The sequence below is a fragment of the Eptesicus fuscus genome, chromosome 16, assembly GCF_027574615.1.
Source record: "Eptesicus fuscus isolate TK198812 chromosome 16, DD_ASM_mEF_20220401, whole genome shotgun sequence".
In the NCBI taxonomy this organism is placed as follows: domain Eukaryota; kingdom Metazoa; phylum Chordata; class Mammalia; order Chiroptera; family Vespertilionidae; genus Eptesicus; species Eptesicus fuscus.
Window position 1 is genome coordinate 41,969,162 of NC_072488.1, and position 15,658 is coordinate 41,984,819.

Genomic DNA, 15,658 nt, shown 5'->3' on the forward strand with positions numbered 1-15,658 from the left:
TAAATTTAATAAGGAATTAATATCCAGAATATACAGAAATCTCCTAAAACTCCACACAAAACAAACTACCAGATTAAAAATTGAGCAAATAGCCGAAGCCGGTTTGGCTCAGTGGATAGAGCGTCGGCCTGCGGTCTCAAGGGTCCCGGGTTCGATTCCGGTCGGGGGCATGTTCCTTGGTTGCGGGCACATCCCCAGTGGGGGGTGTGCAGGAGGCAGCTGATCGATGTTTCTCTCTCATCGATGTTTCTAACTCTCTATCCCTCTCTCTCTTCCTGTCTGTAAAAAGTCAATAAAAAAATATTAAAAAAAAAAAAATGAGCAAATAACTTAAATAAGCATTTCTCCATAGAAGATATAAAAATGGCCAATAAGCCCATGAAAAGATGCTCAACACCATTAATCATCAGGGAAATGCAAATCAAAACCACAATGAAATACCACCTCACACCCATTAGAATGGCTATTGCCAAAATCAAAACAGAATTGGTGAGGACATAGAGAAGTTGAACCCTTGCACATTGCTGGTGGGAATGTAAAATGATACATCTTTTGTGGGAGATGCTGTCGCATTTCCACAAAAATTAAACAGTTACCATAAGATCCAGCAATTCTTATTCTGGGTATATACCCCCAAAAAATTGAAAGCAGGGACTTGAATAGATAGTTGTACATTCATTTTATAACAGCAGTAGAGGCCTCTAGCCACACCCCCTGGTCAAACTCCTGGGCGAAATCCCAGTGAAGGGGACAATTTGCATAGTATGCTTTTATTATATAGGATTATTCATAATAGCTAAAAGGTAGAAGCAACCCAGTTTCCATTGAGAGATGAACAGATAAACAAAATGTGGCATGGAATATTACTCAACCTTAAAATGGAAGGATATCCTCACACATGCTATAACATGAACCTCGAAGACATTATGCTAACTGAAATAAACCAGTCACAAAAGAACAAATATTGTATTTATTCGACTCACACAAGGCATCTGGAGTAGACAAGTTCATAGAGACAGAAAGTAGGATAGTGGTTGTCTGGAGCTGGGGTTAGGGGAAATGGGGAGTTTGTGCTTACTGAGTACAGCGTTTCAATGGGGCAAATGAAAAAGTTCGGGAGACACATGGTGGTCTGAGTGCAAAACAATGGGAATGTATTTATTGCCAAGAACTGTACACTTAAAAATGGTCAAATGGTCAATTTTATGTATATACTACCAACATAAAAAAGGCACTTATTATTTTTTCAGTTATGTGTAATAGCACAAGCTTGTAAATCTAAATGGAATCAGTTTATAGTTTGAAAAGACTTTTTAAATTTTTTTTTATCAAATAAAGACTTTTAGAGAATATGGAAGACATAAATATTAAAGTGAAGGGGGGCTTATTTAAATTAATCTGTGGTTTTAAATAATTATATATGTGTTTTTTTATTTGTGGTGTGTTGTTGTTTTTTAAATCCTAGATTACGTTTGGCCTCTTTCGATAGTAGTGGGAAACTAATATGTAGTAGAACAACTGGCTATCAAATACTTATACTTGAAAAGGATCAGGTATGTTTGATTACTTTTTTGTTTCATTATAATATATGTCTTTTGAATCCTTTTAATTAGAATTTAAATATTGATATCTATATCTATATCTATATCTATATCTATATCTATATCTATATCTATACTAGGGGCCCGTTGCAGGAAGATTCCTGCTAGAACAGGGCTTCTGGCAGCCGCAACAGCGGTCGTGGCGGCGGGTGGGGCGGTGTGGGGGGGGCTTTCCGCCCCACCCCCAGTCACTCAGGGCCTCTGGGCAGCATGGGAAGGCGGGGCCGGAGCAGAAAGGGGCTGGGCCTGAGTGGAAAGGCGGTGCCAGCAGCCAGGGAAAGGACGGTCCATTCTAGCACGAATCTTGGTGCATCGGGCTTCTAGTATATATATAATATATATATATATATATGCCGGTATATATATTTGTATTGATTTCAGAGAGGAAGGGAGAGAGAAATAGAAACCCCAATAATGAGAGAGAATCATCGATTGGCTGCCTCCTGCACACCCCTACTCGGGATTGAGCCTGCAACCCAGGCATGTGCCCTGACCGGAATTGAACCGTGACCTCTTGATTAATAAAGACTCAACCACTGAGCCACACCAGCCAAACAGAATAAAAACTCTTAAGTAGAATTAACATTTAATTTAAAGGTTGGTTTGGCCGTGTTTTTGAAGGTAAAGATGTGTAAGTATCATGTTCACTTCCACACAGTTTACCCCATTCTACTAGAAGTACAACTAAGGCAAAAAAAGAAAACACAATTTGATTTTGAGGGACAGGGAAAAGCTTTAATAGGGAAATAATTATTTATCCTCAAAGAGCTATGAATCTTAATTGCTTCATCCATTGTCTTCATAAGTGCATTTATTTATGCAATAGCAAATACTTTGAAGACAATCCAGTTTGTCTCTATATAGTTCTTGAATATTAAGAGAACATTATCCTCTAGCACAATAGGTTTCTAAAATAACAGACATCTGTAATGTTCCAAGATTCTCTAAAGCCATTTGTTTCTTCATTTTTCACATTCATGTTGAAGTTTCAAAATGTCATGATGAGAAAGTAAACCATTTTAGAAAAGTAAAATGAGAGCCATTAAAATATTGCTGAAATTTATTTCTTTTAAAACTAACCACCATTCCAAAGGACATGCTGTTTTATTAAAGGGTTCAGAGCCTATAGTTCATATAAATTATTAGCAATTTTCCTCAAATTGAAGACCCTCTCATGGAACATCAGCATTCAGCATTACAAGGAACCCTGGAACTGATAGTTCTAGCCTCACATACTCTGTACAGCATTTTTACAGAGGATCCTCCAATCATTGTAGGAACTCTGGCAACAGAGCTGACTCTCTCATATGGTTGATAGTATTTGAGTAGGTAAGAAAGTTCAAAGCAGCCTCTATTGGAATTCTCGATCATTGTGCCCCCTGGAGCTGCATGAAAAATGACTATCTTTACCTTCTACCTGGAACTTCATAAAAAAATATTGTCATGGCTCAAAGTAGCCAGAGACTTAAAAAGCACTAGACCAAGATAATAATTGTATTCCAAGTGTTCCTTTATTTGTTCATTCAGCAAACATTTGTATCTCTGCCCCATGCTAGTTTCTATGTTGGAAGTGAAGAAAGTAAAGAGGAGCTTATGTTATACTAGAGGGTTGGTGCACAGAATCCATGCACTGAGCCCCTCAGCCCAGCCTGCGCCCTCTTGCAGCCCAGGACCCCTTGCTCCTTACCACCCACCTGCTCATTGCTCTTTAGCACTGCAGCAGAGGTGGGAGAAGCTCCTGCCACCACTGCTGTGCTCGCCAGCCATGAGCCCAGCTTCTGGCTGAATGGCACTCCCCCTGTGGGAGCATCTGCCCCCTGGTGGTCATTGCGCATCATAGTGACCAGTTGTTCTGGTCATTCCCCCGTAACAGTCGCTTAGGCTTTTATTTATTTATTTATTTAATATTGTTATTGATTCAGAGAGAAAGGGAGAGGAGAGAGAGATAGAAACATCAATGATGAGAGAGAATCATTGATTGGCTGCCTCCTGCATGCCCCACACTGGGGGTCAAGCCCATATCCAGGCATATGCCTTTGACTGAAATTGAACCTGGGACCCTTCAGTCTGCAGGCCGATGCTTTATCCACTGAGACAAACTAGCTAGGGCTTAGGGTTTGTATTACATAAATAGATAGCTTAGTTTAAGTAGCATGGTAGAGATGAACACAGAGTAGTGTGTAATGTTGAGGGAGAAGTCTCTAACCCTTACTATGGGGTTGGGGGCAGGTGTATTTATTGGGGTAGTTAGAAGAAGGGAAGACAGCTCAGGGAAAACCACCTCTCCTAGAAAAGTTGACAAGTGAATGGATACCTGAACCAAGCTTCAAATGATGAGTAAGATGGAAGCAAGGAGCCAATGGGTCATTCAAGGATCTGAAAGAGGTTTGGAAGAGTTCAGTAGACTAAAGCCAGGGCTGTGGATGGAGTTTGAACTTTTCTCTGAGATCTCTAGAGAATTATGGAAGGATTTTATTTGGGGAGTTTTATAGGTTGTAGATGTTTGCTATGGAAAAGTTAGAAAATATAAATAAGTGAAAAGAAAATCATACTTATAGTTAGAGATGACACCAAAATTAAATTTTACTGTTAACTATTTGCAACCTGCTTTTTCCCAACTTGGTTGTGCATAGCTTTTCTTATCAATAAATACAGAGTGTCCAAAAATATGTATACACACCTTGAATAATTTTTAATTCTAATGGGTTAAATATGAGAGAAAAAAAAACATCAATTGAGTTATCAGCTGTTAAAGTATGTAAACATTTTCTTGGGACACCCTGTATTTAGCCACACATTTTTATTTCTGTATAATATTAGTTATTTTGTATATACCATAATTTAAATAATTCTTCCTTTTTGTTTGTTTTTTTTTTTGGGGGGGGAGGGTGCATTATTATAAAAAAATGTACATATATCTTTGTACATTTTTCCTCATTTTTTTAAATGATAAATTCCAAGAGATAGAATTCTTGTCAGATAGTATATACATTTCCTCATAGCCAAATTGCCCTCCAGGAATACTATACAAATTGCATTCCCTCCAGCAGGAGAGTATAACCAAGATTAGTGTATTATCATTCTTTCTAATCTTTTCCCAATATAAAAAGTGGAAACAAATTATATTTAATTTTCATTTCCTTGGTTACTGGTATAGTTGATGTTTTTGTTTGCTTCTTGGACATAATATTTTGTGTAAATTGATAGTTTATATTCTTTATGTTTAAATTTTTATTAAGGTATTTGTTTTCTTGTTAATTTTTAACAGCTTTTATATATTAAGAGTAATAATGGCATTCTCCCTCCAGAGAGCACACTTGTGCCACTCCCTTCCCCCTCTCTTTCCCCCTCCTAGACTCTCCTGTTGCTTCTTCTATGCCCTTCCTTGTTTCACTGCCCTAAGTATGTTTTTCTGCAGTCAATGAATTCTTGCTTGCTTTTCTTTAAAAAAAAAAAAATAGTAATACAATTGGTGATATGCTATAATTTTCCCATTGTGTCATTTGTTTCTCAAACTTCATGAAGTAATCTTATCAATCTAATCACTTCATGATTTCTTCTTTTGGTGTGGTACTTAGTCTTAATAATTAGGATTATATAAATAGTTGTCTCTGCTTCTTTTCTATTCCTTTTATTTTTTTAAATTTGAGTATTTTGTGATATATCTGAAATATATCAGATTTACCAATGTATTTGAAATGCCATTTTTATCATATACTAAATCCTAGTATACTTGGTTTCATTTCTAAACTTCCTGTTATGTTTTGTAGAGACAACTATACATTGTTTTAACTAGACTAACTTTAAAATTAATTTTAATGCCTAGTAATACAAACCTACCTCTTTTCAAAAATCTCTGGGTTATTTATGCATGATTATTCTATATCAGATATAGAATCATTTTGTCAACTTTCCCCTCAAAAATTCCTATAAGGACTTTGATTCATATTTGTTAGTATATATGCTATTGAAGCAAGCACTGATTTATATTTGTTAAATATATACCGTAATTTGTGGAAAATTGATATAATTCTTTCTGGAATATAATATTTCCTACATTTATTGAGGTCTTCTCTTATGTCCCTAAAATTTATAATTTGTCCCCCATGTTATCCTATATAATAAAGAGGTAATATGTAAATTGATCATCACTCCAACACACAAAATAACCACCCCTATGTGATCAAAGATGGCCGCCCCCATGTGGACACAAGATGGCTGGCAGGGGAGAGCAGTTGGGGGCGATCAGGCCAGTAGGGGAGGGCAATTGGGAGGACTATGCCTACAAGGGAGGGCAGTTGGGGGTGACCAGGCCTGCAGGGGAGGGCAGTTGGGGGAACCAGGCCTGCAGGGGTGGGCAGTTAGGGGCAACCAGGCCTGCAGGGGAGGGCAGTTAGGGATGACCAGGCAACAGGGGAGGGCAGTTGGGGGGGACCAGGCCTGCAGGGGAGGGCAGTTAGGGGTGACCAGGCCAGGGGAGGGCAGTTAGGGGTGACCAGGCCAGCACGGGAGGGCAGTTGGGGGGGACCAGGCCCACCGGGATCGGGCCTAAACAGGCAGTCGGACATCCCTCGAGGGGTCCCAGATTGGAGAGGGTACAGGCTGGGCTGAGGGACACATACACCCTGTGCATGAATTTCATGCACCGGGCCTCTAGTTCCTATATATTTCCTGAAAGTATAATGCAAAGTATTTTATACGTTAACTAGAGGCCCGGTACATGAAAATTTGTGCACTGGTGGGGGGGGTCCTTCAGCCCGGCCTGCCCCCGCTCACAGTCCGAGAGCCCTCTCTCTAAAAAATCAATTAGTAAAAGAAATGAAAGTTAATGTGACTTAAAGTGAGGGTGAAGAAATGATTAAAGTATATTTAATTTGAGGGCATTCAGGTGAAAATTTGATAGGCTTGTGGGTCACTGGGTCTGTAGTTTTCAAGCAATGCCTGGGAAGTAATGATTAAGTGAGATAACCTACAGGAAATGTGTAGAGCATATGACAGGATGGAAACCTAGGGAGCACTGGTATTTAAGGGATGAGCAAAAAAGTAATCTGGTAAGACATTCAAGATGGGGAGTCAATTTAGTAAATGTGCCTTCACCTGGGTTATTGCTATAAACTTTGACTGGGCCAGTGGTCAGCAAACTGCGGCTCTCGAGCCACATGCGGCTCTTTGGCCCCTTGAGTGTGGCTCTTCCACAAAATACCACGGCCTGGGCGAGTCTATTTTGAAGAAGTGGCATTAGAAGAAGTTTAAGTTTAAAAAATTTGGCTCTCAAAAGAAATTTCAATCGTTGTACTGTTGATATTTGGCTCTCTTGACTAATGCGTTTGCCGACCACTGGACTAAGCCATAGTGGCTCAAGCATCTTACCACCATCAGCCCAAGTGATTGCCTCACTTGACCCATCATCTTACCCATCTTACTCACTTTCCCTGTTATAGAGAATATAGAGAAATAGTGCATGAGTGTGTGTGAGAGACATTTCTGTTCCTTACTTTTTTGTTGTTGTTGTTAATTTTCACTCAAGGATATTTTCCCATTGATTTTTAAAGAGTGGAAGGGAGAGGGAGAGACAGAGAAACATTGATGTCAGAGAGACAATTGGTTCCTCATACACACACCTGGCCAAGGCCAGTGAACCTGCAAAAAACCAGAATCGTGGGGTTGATGACAAATATGTGATACCTTAATCAATAAAGTAATTAAAAAAAATAGAATCGAACCCGGGACCCTTTAGTCCATGGGCCAACGCTCCATCCACTGAACCAAACCGACTAGGGCTCCCTACCTTTTTTATCCAAATTTATCTTGCTGTTCCCCCAACAGAAGACTATATTGAACCTATGTCAAACATGCAGATGTTCCAGTTTCAGTCCCTCTTTATTCCAGGAATACATTCCAGAAGCATCTGCCTTAGTAAAAAATTAAAAACTCTAGTTTAACAGTGTTGTGTAGCACATTCTCTAAAATGTATAAAATAAGTTGAAACTAATGCATATTATTGCAGAGAATGTATCCAAGTATTGAAGAAGTAAAAATTATAATTTCATTACTGCTGTTTTTACTCTAATGATTTATTCTGGTCACCAAGTGCTTTAAAGGGTTCCAAACAAGATACCTGTAGCATGAGTCATGGTTACATTTGTGGCCCTCAGGTGTATTATCAACTCCTGTCTCTTTGGGATTTCAAGACATTCTCATGTGTATTGAGGTAACTGAACTTGAAGTTGATTTTACATGGTGCTTTATATTCCAATAGACAAATGACATGTCTGCATTAGAGACAGTGGGAAATCTTAGATAAGAATAGGAACAATGTTGGTAATAATGACTCCTCACCTTCATCCTAATTATTTGCTATACCTAAAAGCCCTCAGAAATTGAAGCCAAATGAGAAATCTACATATTTCTGGACTCTGTCCATACAGAAAATATGTAGGTACTTGACAGAAATTTTTCAACAATGAAAATAATTACTATAATTGAGCACTTCATAGATGGCTGCTTTGCTGAGCCTTCTGTGTGCATTGTCTCATGTAATCCTATGGCGTGGGCACTCTTATTGTCCCCATTTTACAGTGAGGACACTGCAGTTGACAAAGTCAGTGATTTGCCCCAAATCACACAGCTAGTGGGTGGGAGTTTTGAGATTTGAGTGGTGACTCTCAGACTGCAGATGCAAGTTCTTAACTACCATACTATCTCCTTCAGTTCATTCAATTCAGCAATTTGGTTTTCTATTTGTTTTTTTAATATTACTATTGTCACTAAAACAACAAATTTGTTTTATAGGAACAAATAGTGATGAACTTGGACAGCAGGCTTCTGATCTTCCCTTTATATATCTGCTGTAACTTCCTGTATATATCACCAGAAAAAAGAACTGAAAGTAGTCATCATCCAGAAAATTCAGAAAACTGAGGACCTTTTCAGTTGGAAACAGCAGCACTTTGAAAACTTTTCGGCCAGCTTTAATTTAATGGCCCTATGTTCACATCTAAGGTGACTAACAATGACAAAGGCCTTAAGAACTGTACAGATAGAACAGAAGACTATTCTCATTCTCATTACGTTTCTGTGACTATATTAAAAACATTATAAAGACAAGAATATATCTGTCAACCCATTTCTGTTATAAAGATGTCAGCTCATGCTTTTAGCATCAGTAGAAAATCACTTAGGTAAATTTCACATTTCTCTGCAACCAAATATAGATTTAATTTTTAGATTAAACTTTGATCCTACTTAATGTTAATGTACCTCAGTTATACATCTGTAAATTTTGTCTATAAGAATGCTAAAGGAATAATTTGAAAAGCTAATTGTAAATTCTCTTTCAATTGATTCATTTAAGGCTGTTCTTTAATTTTTTCAACTGCTCTTTATGATTCCTCCTATTATCCTTCCAATATGTAGTTGTTTTTAATCATTAAATACTTTTTTTCATGGCTTTGGAGACTAAACTGAAGACTTTTTATTTACCTTAAACATTTTTATGGTATTTTATTTTGCTTTTAATTTAGCTTTTCTAGGGTTTTAATAACAAAAGAATCAGCTTCAGACTTGCAAATGACTGGAATTGGGGGGAAAATCATTGTGACTCTGAGTATATTCTTTTGCCTTACATGGTCTTTTTTCTTTTTTTTACATTTTGTACAAGTTTATTATTAGCTCATAAGATTATTTATGTACCAAATATTACACTCTAAGTATTTTCATAACTTCTGCTCTTTAGAATTATTTATGTTCAAATTTTAGTTGGGAATCCTGTTTCCTACGTAAGCTCAGGACTTTATAACCTCTGAATTGAGTGCCTTTGAGTTACACATGCTAATAGTTTCATAGTAAATATAAATAAGGTTGGAGGATATCATATAGAAGCTGGTAATAAAGCATTATTGTAAAAATATATCTTATTTTTGTCAAAAATGAGATGTACACTTGTCATGATTTATATGTGTTGGCTTCTTGTATTTACTGCTGTTTCGAAAATAGCTATGCTCATGGTCTTTATAGAGTGAATTCTTTTTGTGGTTAATGTATATTTTTAGTATGTTTAAAAAATGGGAATCACTTTTATATATCTGTACAAATAATAAATACCCATTTGGAAAATGAATAAGTTCTTACATGAAATGGACAAAAACAAACCTTAGTTGAAACCAGAATTTTTTAAAGTTAGATATTTTCCAATTAGATTTAACTTTCGGAATTTATGGATAGTTTTCTTCCCCAGTAATATGTCCATAGATTTATAAATTGCTTTTGACTTTCCAAAATTCATCCTCCAGGTTAATTTAAAGGAGGCTTTAAATGCCTCCCCTTCCTCTGCCCCCAGAACTGCAGTTTAAATGTTTCTAATACAATAATTTGGCTGCATCAAGAGGCTACATTTCTTATTCTTTTATTTGCTATAATTATATTTCATCAGATGCCTTTGGATTTTTTTTAACATAACATATCAGAGATTCTTTACCCTTTATATATTTAAAAATGTAAATACCAATCTTGAAGTTTTTTTAATAATTGAATTTTTATAAATCTTGGGAGTAAACATAATTAAGGTTTTGAGTATCTTAGTGAGTCAAATTAGCTATTTTGTTGCACTTATATAAATCAAAATGGAATTATATATGGTTCTCTTTTTTAAAATTATACATGGTTCTTGTGTGTTGGTTCTTTCCTGACCAAATTGCTTGTGTCATCCACAAACAAAATAATTACTTTAGTCACAAGAAGGTTGTGTTCTCATTTGAGAAACTGGGAATTGTTAGCTAGTACTTCACACTGATAGTAAAGACCTGCTTTTGTTTTCTGACCCAATACTTTAATGTTTGCATACTTTTTACTCTTTTCAATAGGAATATTTTCAATAAAATGTTAGTATCAGCTGACATCATATAAACTACTATAAATAAAAGCAATTGCCTTATACCCTTTGCAAAGTCTTTTTTTCTTCACATACTAGGAAAAGAAAAAAATACCCAGTAATAATTATTTTTGTTTAACTATCAATAAAGAAAAGGTCCTTAAGAAAAAATGTTCCAGAGTCACATGCTACAGTATTAAAGAGGGATATGAATGTAACTTCCTTTAAAATATACATAAATACATATATTTGGCTTGAAATTTAACAAGCCAAAATTAAATGAACAGTGCTAGTTACTAGCTTTTTAAATTTTATTTATTTTAAATTGATTTCAGAGAGAAAAGGAAAGGGAGAGATAGAAACATCAATGATGAGAGAGAATTCTTTTTTTTTTTTTTAATATATTTTATTGATTTTTTACAGAGAGGAAGAGAGAGGGATGGAGAGTTAGAAACATCAATCAGCTGCCTCTTGCACACCCCCTACTGGGGATGTGCCAGCAACCAAGGTACATGCCCTTGACCGGATTCAAACCTGGAACCCTTGAGTCCGAAGGCCGAGGCTCTATCCACTGAGCCAAACCGGTTTCGGCAAAAGAGAATTCTTGATTGGCTGCTTCCTTCATGCCCCTTACTGGGGATTGAGCCCACAACTTGGGCCTGTGCCCCTGACCAGAATCAAATCCAGGAACCTTCAGTCCACAGACTGACCCTCTATCCACTGAGCAAAACAGGCTAGGGCTAGTTACTAGCTTTTACCAGGTGTTTTAAGAGCCAACATTTTATTGAATTTCAAGCCTTTGAATACTATTACCATCGTTACTGAACAATTTGTGACATCACATGCAAAAATAGGGTTACCAAGACTCACTGTGGGTATCTAAATTTGAGTTCATTAAAATAAAATTTACTTTCTCAGTCACAGTAAGCACATTGCAAGTGCTTAGGAATCACACATAACCACTGGCTACCATATGGGACAGTGCAGATAGAATATGCCCATCATTGCAGAAAGCCCTATCAAATAGATTTGGTCTAGAATATCGGACTGTCAATATTAAAACTATGTCAAAGGTTTTATTCCCTTAAAGGTGAACCCATGTAAAGAACAGTAAAGATAATAGAGCCAGAGTACAAATTAGGTGATGATTTGCCAATCACCTAAAATGATATATGGAGTCATATTTCAAGCAATGTGGATCTAATTGCTTGGTGGCATTTAAAAGAAAAAAAAAAAAAAGGCATAATACAGTTCTCTCCCCAGCCAGAGCCTGAAATTCTTCCCAAGGTTCAGGGTACAGGTGTAAAAAAGCCAAATCTCCCAACAACAATCACTGTTAACTAGTGGTCAGACTACATCTAATTAGGGGAAAATTACTGACTCAATAGCAGGCATCCATATGGAATGGTAAAGTAGGATACTTTTGTAAAGGATTGTCTGAAACAGGACTGCAAAGGTAAAACAAAATTTAACCAAGGCTAGAGATAGTACATTTGCAGAGAATCACAGATGGTTCATGTTGATTCTTACATAAGGTACACACAATTTAAATATAGTTTGGCTTTACTGAGGAAATCTAGTTGGTTGGGGAAGAAACACAGATATGATCACAAATGTTGACTTCCCCACTCAAATTCTATCTCAATGGTCTTAGAATGAGAGAACTTCATGTATTGGAAATATACAGGGTTTTCCTTCCAGGTACAATGCTGAAGATCTACAGTGCTGGATAGTGTACAGTACATGCTAAGAGAGGGTGACTTAATGAGTAAATAGGAAAGCCTTAGCAGAACCATTTTCTATCCTACTTCTTAAAGGGGAGGAGCCATTTATTGCCTGAGATTGATCCCCTTTATAGAATTTAATCTTTTGTTTTTTTCCTTTTTATTCTTTACTTTTTTCCTCTATTCTGACTCATTCACACCAATATTTAATAGGGTATAAGATTCTCCCATCTTTGAAAAACCGTCAGTGACACATTTACCTCTACCCACTATATGATTTGCCCAACATCACCAAACTCCAAGGGTTCTCCAAATTGTCTTCACTTCAAAAGCCATTCACAACTCAACTTTATTAAAACTTCCTGAGTCTACAATGACTTCTGCAAACTATTACAGTCTCCATGTGTTTGGATTTTTTTTTTCACTCCTTTTAACATTTAAAATTAAACACTTGGTTCTCCTTTAAAAAGCAGCCTTCTCTTAAACTTCTTTGATATCACACTCACCCTGTTTTCCTCCTGTTTTTCTGGCCATTCCTTAGTCTTTGTGGGTTCTTCCTCTGGCTATCTCCAGACCCTTTTCCTGAGCTTGCACCAGGTGGGTGACTTTATGCACTCTCTGGGCTTCAATTGAACATCTGTATTCCTGCTTCTGTGGTTCCAGCATAGATCTTTCTTCTGAGTTCCAGAAATACATCTAGTTGGCATCTCCTCTTGGGTGTTCAAGATGGCACCTCAGATTACCTTGTCCTGATCTGAAGGTATCTTCTTTCCCCAGATTTGATCCTACATGCCTTATCTTAGCAAATGATGCTACCATCTACCTAGTTCCACAAACCTGAAACCTGGATGTCTGTCTTTCTTGAATCTTCTAATTCCCTCATCCTCTGCATCTAAACATCACCAGGTTATTCTAGTTTCACCAACTGTTTATCAAGTTTAAGCACGTTCCACCATACCTACTGACAGCATTCTACTACCCGCCACTGTAGTTTCCAATCTAGATTATTGTACCAGCCTCCTATTATATTCCCCCGAGTGAAGCCTCTACATTATTCAAGTGTTTTCTGAATAAACTCAATCTGATTCCCTCTCATCCTTTGTCTCAGGATAGCTGCCATAGTTTACTACAAGTCTATTCTAGCCCTGTCTTTAGATGTCAACTCCTTGTTCCCCAAGTGGCTTGCATACTTTTAGTTCTCTGCATAGCCCGTGCTTATTCTTGCATGTGTAACCTTGACAACCTCTTCCATCTTTTACCACAACAAGCGTCACCCCATTTCACCTAGCTAATTTGTACTCATCCTTAAGGTCTTGTTTGGACATCCTTTCATTCTGGAAACTTCTCTTGACAACCCTCCCCCTCAAAACCAGTTAGGTACCAGTCTTTTTTTAAAAAAAATTTTTTTTTTTGATTTTAGAGAGAAAGGGAAAGGGAGAGACAGAAATATCAGTGATGAGAGAGAATCATTGATTGGGATCGAGCCCACAACCCAGGCATGTGCCTCTGACTGGAATCGAACCTGGGACCCCTCAGTCCGCAGGCCAATGCTCTGTCCACTGAGCCAAACCAGCTAGGGCGGTACCAGTCTATGTGCCCTCATAATGTTCTTCCCCCATCAATGCACATTCACACTATTTACTAGTTTGTATCCCTCAGTGGCCAGCAGTCTACTCAAGAGCAGGCATGCCTTTTTCACTATTGATCCTCTGTTATGCAGGTGTGTAATAAATGTGTGAATAATTGTTTTGCTCATGCCTTTTTAAAATATATACATTTTTAAATGATTTCAGAGAGGAAGGGGGAGGGAGAAAGAGATAGAAACATCAATGATGAGAGAGAATCATTGATAGGCTGCCTCCTGTACCCTTGGCCAGAATCAAACGTGGGACACATCAGTCCTCAGGCGGATACTCTAACCACTGAGCCAAATCAGCTAGGGCTGCTCATGCCTTTTTATTTATTTTATTTGCTCATGTTTTGACACCTGGGGCCTTGGGAGAGTACTTTCAATTGGCAGCCTACATCCTCCAACCACCTTCTTTACTAAGGTGACCCGATTTTAACATTGGTAAAGCGGGACACCATTGACGGGGGGGGGGGGGATTTGCGAGGGGGGGGTTCTTGATTAAAAATTTGGCCTATATGGAGCAACAAAAATGTTCATAGAACGCAAAAATAGTATTGTAATATATTTTTTTAAATTTCAACATAAGTACAATTTACAAATATAATAAAAATTATGTATAGTATTATTTTATTCTTTGGCATACTTCTCATTTGAGTGAATTTTTTTTAGTAGATTGCTGTCGTTGTTTAAAAGGTCATGAATTTGCCGTAACGTAAGTCGTAAGTGTCACTTTCAAGGCCAGCGCTAGACTTTTTGCCGCCACTATAAAATATAAATAATACGAGTACTGTCTGCTAAATTCAAGAAAATGTATGTATTTATGAAATAAATAAATGAATTACTTACCTAAATTATCTGAATAGCTGATTTGTAATGACATCACTTGTTTAACTAGCTTACTAGCACGCAGTACGATGTGTATCGTCTGAGAGACAGTTACAAAATGTTTTCGTCGTTGCCAATCCCAAAAAATGCCATTGTTCATTAAGTCCAAACAATGGTGGTGGAATTCTAACAACTGATCAACAATGCGAACTTTGATAAGCAGTTCTTGATAATCAGTTCTCAACAATTATTTTTATTATTAAAGTTTAACATTATAAAATTAACAAAAATAATATAAAACTCATATCATGGCTAAATAGCCACATGGCCGCCGAAAACCGTATATTCCCTTCCAGTTGTCCCGCCGTTCGCTAGCTTGTCGTGCATTCTTTCCAAAAATCGGGACTTTTTTAAAACGCCGCGTGACCCGGGACAAATTGTTAAAAATCAGGACTGTCCCACCAAAAGTGGGACGTCTGGTCACCTTATTCTTTACCAAGCTTTCATAAGCCAGGCAACATTCCTTTGTCCTTATGACTCCTGGGCCAGGTACCAAACAAACCTGCACAGCCCCTACATCCCCAAACCCCCTGAAATTATTCAAATTCGCCACTCACAAATTAACCCGCTTACCCTGCCTCTCCCATTCCTTCCTGCAAAAACCACAATCATGTCTCTTATCCATGCTTTCCCCTCGCTTCTTCTGCCTCCTGACCCACCCTGGTGCTTCCCGGTGTGGACTTAAACTGCTTGTGAATGCATTTTAGAATTGGTTTGATATGAAATAATTTGTGCATGTGGCTAAGTGGTTGAGCATAGAACTATGAACGGGAAGAACACAGTTTGATTCCAGATCAGGGCACAAGCCCAGGTTGCTGGCTCCATCTCAGTGTGGGACATGCTTGAGGAAACCAATCAATGGTTCTCTCTCATCATTGATGTTCTCTCTCTCTCTCTCTCTCTCTCTCTCTCTCTCTCTCTCTCTCTCTCTCTCTCTCTTCCTTCCTTT

The 15,658-nt window shown here is 37.6% G+C and overlaps 1 protein-coding gene across 1 annotated transcript in view; it reads left to right on the top strand.

Moving 5' to 3' along the window:
* The window catches only part of GMCL1 (germ cell-less 1, spermatogenesis associated), a 62,499-nt gene extending 51,964 nt beyond the window's left edge, over positions 1-10,535 (top strand). Inside the window, exons 13-14 of the mRNA XM_008147502.3 lie at positions 1,466-1,553; positions 8,394-10,535. Of these exons, the coding sequence (XP_008145724.2) occupies positions 1,466-1,553; positions 8,394-8,522 (217 nt within the window). The 3' untranslated portion in view covers positions 8,523-10,535. The remainder of the gene's footprint in view (positions 1-1,465; positions 1,554-8,393) is intronic.
* Positions 10,536-15,658: the final 5,123 nt, after the last annotated feature.